At 42.2% G+C, this 6,393-nt stretch overlaps 1 protein-coding gene across 1 annotated transcript in view; it reads right to left on the bottom strand.

The window, feature by feature from the left end:
- LOC124392071 (putative C-type lectin domain family 20 member A) overlaps positions 1-5,781 on the bottom strand; it is a 6,223-nt gene extending 442 nt beyond the window's left edge. Inside the window, exons 1-5 of the mRNA XM_046858753.1 lie at positions 5,729-5,781; positions 4,611-4,728; positions 4,467-4,516; positions 3,497-3,880; positions 6-198 (exon numbers count right to left, since the gene is read on the bottom strand). Coding sequence (XP_046714709.1) covers positions 6-198; positions 3,497-3,880; positions 4,467-4,516; positions 4,611-4,660 — 677 coding nt within the window. The 5' untranslated portion in view covers positions 4,661-4,728; positions 5,729-5,781. The remainder of the gene's footprint in view (positions 1-5; positions 199-3,496; positions 3,881-4,466; positions 4,517-4,610; positions 4,729-5,728) is intronic.
- Between the last annotated feature and the right edge of the window lie 612 nt (positions 5,782-6,393).

Below are 6,393 nucleotides of genomic sequence, written 5' to 3'. Positions count from 1 at the left end.
TCCACATGTCCATGTCTCTGTGTAGGCCGATCCAGGAATCACCCTGGACAACCTTTATCGCCACCAATAGGTCATTGTCTGCACTGTTAAGGCAGCTGGCCAAGTCTGTGTGATAAGTTTGGCAGTAAGTCCGAGCATCAGGCCACGTCATTAAAGGATTACTGAAGCCAATGAACCTGGAAGCACCACTGAATCCAGCTGTGAAATATAAATAAATCAATAAATGCTATTCATACAAATTATATCAAAATGATCATTGTAATAATTACACACTTCTTTTTCAGATTTCTTCTTCTTCTTCTTCTTTCGGCTGCTCCCATTAGGGGTCGCCACAGCGGATCATCCGTCTCCACCACCCTGTCCTCTACATCTGCCTCTTTTACACCAACTACCTGCATGTCTTCCCTCACCACATCCATGAACCTCCTTTTGGCCTTCCTCTTTTCCTCCTACCTGGTGGCTCCATCCTCAGCATTCTTCTACCAATATAATTTATGTCCCTCCTCTGCACATGTCCAAACCATCTCAATCTCGCCTCCCTCACCTTGTCACCAAAACATCCTACATCGCTGTCCCTCTAATAAACTCATTTCTAATCTTATCCATCCTCGTCACTCCCAACGAAAACCTCAACATCTTTAGCTCTGCTACCTCCAGCTCCACCTCCTGTCTTTTACTCAATGCCACTGTCTCTAAACCATACAACATGAGTCTCACCACAGTCCTATAAACTTTCCCTTTCAATTTTGCAGATACCCTACTATCACAAATCACTCCTGTCACTCTTCTCCACCCACTCCACCCTGCCTGCACTCTTTTCTTCACTTCTCTAACACACTCTCCATTACTTTGCACTGTTGAACCCAGGTACCTGAATTCCTCCACCTTCTGAAGCTCTTCTCCTGCAACCGCACCACTCCACTGCCCTCCCTCTCATTCACACACATGTACTCTGTCTTACTCCTACTGAGTTTCATTCCCCTTCTCTCCAGTGCATATCTCCACCTCTCCAGGCTCTTCTCAACCTGCTCCCTACTCTCACAACAAATCACAATATCATCCATAAACATCATAGTCCAGGAGACTCCTGTCTGACCTCGTCCGTCAACCTGTCCATCACCACTGCAAACAGGAAAGGGCTCAGGGCCGATCCTTGATGCAGTCCAACCTTCACTCTAAACCAGTCTGTCGTACCTACTGCACACTTCACTGCCGTCACACTGTCCTCATACATGTCCTGCACCACCCTTACATACTTCTCCGACACACCTGACTTCCTCATACAGTACCACAACTCCTCTCTTGGCACCCTGTCGTCGCCTTCTCTAAATCCACAAATACACAATGCAATTCCTTCTGTCCTTCTCTATACTTCTCCATCAACATTCTCAAAGCAAATATGGCATCTGTGGTGCTCTTCCTCGGCATGAAACCATACTGTTGCTCACAGATGGTCACCTCTTCTCTCAGCCTGGCTTCCACTACTCTTTCCCATAACTTCATGGTGTGACTGATCAACTTAATACCCCTGTAGTTACTGCAGGTCTGCACATCTCCTTTATGCTTAAAGATCGGTACCAGCACACTCTTTCTCCATTCCTCAGGCATCTTCTCACCTTCCAAAATCCTGTTAAACAATCTGGTCAAAAACCCACTGCCATCTCTCCTAAACATCTCACGCTTCCACCGGTATGTCATCTGGTCCAACCGACTTTCCACTCTTCATCCTCTTAATCGCTGCTCTCACTTCCTCCTTACTAATCTTATCTACATCCTGCTTCACCATCTCCACATCATCCAACCTTCTCTCTCTCTGATTTTCCTCATTCATCAGCTGCTCAAAATACTCCCTCCACCTTCTCAACACACTCTCCTCACTAGTCAACACATTTCCCTCTCCATCCTTTACTGCTCTAACTTGCAGTACATCCTTTCCAGCTCGGTCCCTCTGCCTGGCCAATCGGTACAAATCCTTTTCTCCTTCCTTAGTGTCCAACCTCTCATACAGCTCCTCATATGCCTTTTCCTTGGCTTTCACATCCCTCTTAACCTGCTGCCGCATCTCCTTGTACTCCTGCCTACTTTTCTCATCACTCTGTCTATCCCACTTCTGTTTTGCCAACCTCTTTCTCCTTATGCTCTCCTGCACTTCCTCATTCCACCACCACGTCTCCTTGTCTTCCTTTCTATTTCCAGATGTCACACCAAGTACTTTTCTAGCTGCCTCCCTCATCACTCCTGCAGTAGTTGCCCAATCATCCAACACCTCCTTAACACCACTGAGCCTCTCTCTGACCTCTTCCCTGAACCTCACACTACACTCTTCCTCCTTCAGTTTCCACCATCTTATTCTTCTTTCAGTCCTCACTCTCCTCCTCTTCATCCTCGCCTCCAAAACCATCCTACAGACCACCATCCTATGCTGTCTAGCTACACTGTCCCCTGCCAACACCTTACAGTCGCCAATCTCCTTCAGGTTGCATCTCCTGCATAGCACATAGTCCACCTGTGTGCACCTTCCTCCACTCTTATCGTCACCCTATGATCCTCCTTCTTTTTAAAATAAGTGTTCACCACTGCCATTTCCATCCTTTTAGCAAAATCTACCACCATCTGCCCTTCCACATTCCTCTCCTTAAAACCATACCTACCCATCACCTCCTCATCACCTCTGTTCCCTTCACCCACATGCCCATTAAAGTCCGCCCCAATCACTAACCGTTCTTTCCTAGGTACACCATCTACCACTTCATCTAATTCACTCCAGAATCTTTCCTTCTCCTCCATCTCACAGCCAACTTGTGGAGCATAGGCACTGATGACATTTATCATCATCCTTCAACTTCCACCTTCACGATCATCACCCTATCAGAAACTCTCTTCACCTCCACTACACTCTTACTGTACTCTTCCTTCAGAATCACCCCTACACCATTTCTCTTTCCATCCACACCATGATAAAACAGTTTAAACCCACCTCCAATGTTCCTGGCCTTACTCCCTTTCCACTTGGTCTCCTGAACACACAACATATCTACCTTTCTCCTCTCCATCATATCAGCTACCTCTCTCCCTTTACCCGTCATAGTACCAACATTTAAAGTACCAACCCGAACCTCCACTCTCCTACACTGCTCCTTTCCCTGCCGTCTCTGTAGGCGTCTTCCTCCTCCTCCTTGACCAACAGTAGCCCAATTTCCACGGTACCCTGTCGGCTAACGATACCTGTGGCGGTCGTTGTTAACCCGGGCCTCGACCGATCCGGTATGAAATTCTCATTTGTGATCCGCATATTTGATTTGGCACGTGTTTTACGCTGGATGCCCTTCCTAACGCAACCCTCCCCATTTACCCGGGCTTGGGACCGGCACTAAGAATGCACTGGCTTGTGCCTCCCTAATGGCTGGGTTCTTCTTTTTCAGATTTAATCAGACAAAACCAGCCCCAATCCTAAAACTCATGAAACAGAATATCACCATCGTAATATCAGACTCACCATCGTAACAGATGAATGGTCTAATTAGATCACATTGTACATCATCCCACTGGTTATCTTTAGCGATTATACCACACATTTGATTTCCCACAATGTTATCAGGCTGTCCAGGGATCCAGTTAGACCACGCCAGTGGGATGTTATTTAAGACCCAGCGCCAGTTATAGACATCGTTATAAACTCCAGCCCAGGCATTTGTTGTCAGACCTTCGCTCAAAGTTACTTTCTGCAACCTCAGCCAATCAGTATCACTCACGATTGTGGCAGCATCATTATACATCATTCTGCAGGAACTACGTGCATCTAACCACATCTTTGGTGTCATCAGCAGTTCATATTTGTGAGGGACGGTTCTCAGAATGGGGACAGAGATTGGTAAAAGACCTACAAGCAAAGTAAATTTAGATTTGTCAATTTCTGATTATAAATATTTGTTAAAAAACTAAAGAGGCATATTTTAATTTTAATTAAAAAAAAAAGGGGGGGGGGGTTCTTCTGGGTTCTCCAGTTTCTTCCTATTTTTCAAATTCTTCCTTTCATTTGTTTTGATGCATGTGTGCTTAGTGCTTAAATATTTCACACACACACACACACACACACACACACACACACCACTGCACTACTTATTAATTTAAGTATAAATAAATCTGTACAACATTCAAGTTTAGTTTATTTAATAATTTACTGAAATTAAAAAAAAATATATAATTCTCACTTTATTGTCAAAAGATAACTCACTTTATTTAATTAATGTATTTTTTCAGCACAGAGTGAAAGTATACTAAAGCAATTTACATTTAATTACGTTTGTTTATAATTCTGATTTGTTTGATTGAATCTAATATCAGCATTTAGTCGTTTAAAACAAATTATTGAGTTTAGCAAAATCAAATATTAATAAATAATTACATCTCTGTGATACTGAGTAACAAATTGAAATCAAAATCAACAGTTCATAAAAATGTCTCACCAGCGAAACACAGGAGAAGAAGAAGATTTGCTGTCATGATGGATGGAAGGCTGTGAAGTCACAAAAAAGAAAGAAAGAAAGTTAAATTACTGCAATTACTGATCACTGATCTGCACAGAACTCTGTAAAACTCTGTTCCTTCACCTTTCCTCTTCTTCAGCCTGGAGATGTTTGTGATGCAGACTGCTTTCCATACTGTTTTAACTTCTCCTCAGACTCCAGACTGCTTATATAAACTCAACCAATGCTGAAGCCCAGAATTCTGTAATTCAGTTCCATGTGTCAGTCATCAGACCAACGTTCAGCACAGTATTACTAATATCTACATGTACAGTCATCATTATACAATTATTTCATTACAGATTTACATGATTCCTTAAAGGCTAGAAACAGGTCACGGCTCGACTCTTACACACCTTACAGTGTTATGAGAAGTACCTTGTGAACATTTGAATACATTTCCTTGGTAAATGAACAGTAGCACTGTTCTCCAGTGTTGGACTTACGTGTACAACAAGCTTTACAAGTGACACACCCTAGAGATTTTGCTAAGTTAAGAACCATGTTGTCTATATCTGATGCAGAGCAGCTTATTAATGCGTTCATGACCTTCAGACTGGACTATTGTAATGCATTACTAGGTGGTTGTCCTGCTCCTTTAATAAAAAAGCTACAGTTTGTCCAGAATGCAGCAGCCAGAGTTCTCACAAGGTCCCACCTCATGAAGATAATGGACCTTTAAAGAAGTAGATGCCGACCCATAAACTTCCCAAACCACCTAGAGGCGTACCAGTGCCATTTGAAGTGAGTTTGGACATTGGACCTCTTTGAGTGTTTAAAGGCTTTGGCATGGAGAAGCTGGTGTTGGATCTATGATGATCTCAGATGTTTCTGGTTCCACAGAAGTCGTTTTTGAGTCTGGTTCCACTCAAGGTTTCTTCCTCATAACATCTAAGGGAGTTTTTTCTTGCCACAGTCTCCATGGCTGCTCTTTAGCAATAAATACACACCATTCACTTTAACTGTTAACTTCTGTAAAGCTGCTTTAAGACACTGTTGTTGTGAAAGCGCAATAGAAATAAACTTAAACTTGGCTTGACACTCAACAACTACACAACAAAGAGTCCTGATTTCTATTGGAAATGAAGGTCCAAATGTCTGAAAACACCTCGTTACACAACTGAGGGTAAAACAAGAAATTATAGTCAGGGAAAGTAAACACCATGAACAATACCATAAAACCACCATTATGTTCATCTCACCAACATCAGAGTTCCTATCAAGTCAAGTCCATAATCTGCAGCTCCTGGCGAAGCTTCAGAAGTCCAGCAGTCAGAGAGTAAATACTAAAGACTGGAGTCAGCATTTCTGCAGCTCAGCTACTGTAGATGTTCCTCACATGCTATTGATTATTCTGCTGAATAACAATTGAAATCACATTCTCAATTCTGTTTAAAGTGATGATGTGTTTTATGAGGACAAATTATTCAGAATGAATATAAATGATTTAATAAACATATCGAATGAAGACCACAATACACTTAATCCTGTACTGACTATTAAATCGAAACTCACAAGTTAACTTTTTTATTTGTAATTGTTTAATGATGTACTACATTGTGTATGTTATAGCGCCTGTAGGTACAGATGTTTATATAAAAACAAGTATTGACAGCATAAAGTTTACAATAACTGATCACTTTATTAGGAACACATGTGCACCCAAACAATTATACAACAAGCCAGAAGCTTCCGGAAACATGAATTAAATCCATGGACCCAACCTGCTTTTTATCAACTTTAAAGAAAAACACGCCTAAGCGTTGCGTGGTGAATCTGTTGACACGTGTTTTTGTGCTGGGGGCAGTAATAATCTTTAACAGTTTAACATGTTTGTTAATAGGGGTGTGTGTGTGTGTGTGTGTGT

Source organism: Silurus meridionalis, chromosome 10 (genome assembly GCF_014805685.1).
Source record: "Silurus meridionalis isolate SWU-2019-XX chromosome 10, ASM1480568v1, whole genome shotgun sequence".
Taxonomy (NCBI): domain Eukaryota; kingdom Metazoa; phylum Chordata; class Actinopteri; order Siluriformes; family Siluridae; genus Silurus; species Silurus meridionalis.
Note: the sequence above shows the minus strand (reverse complement) of the source record. Positions and strands in the feature narration are given on the sequence as shown.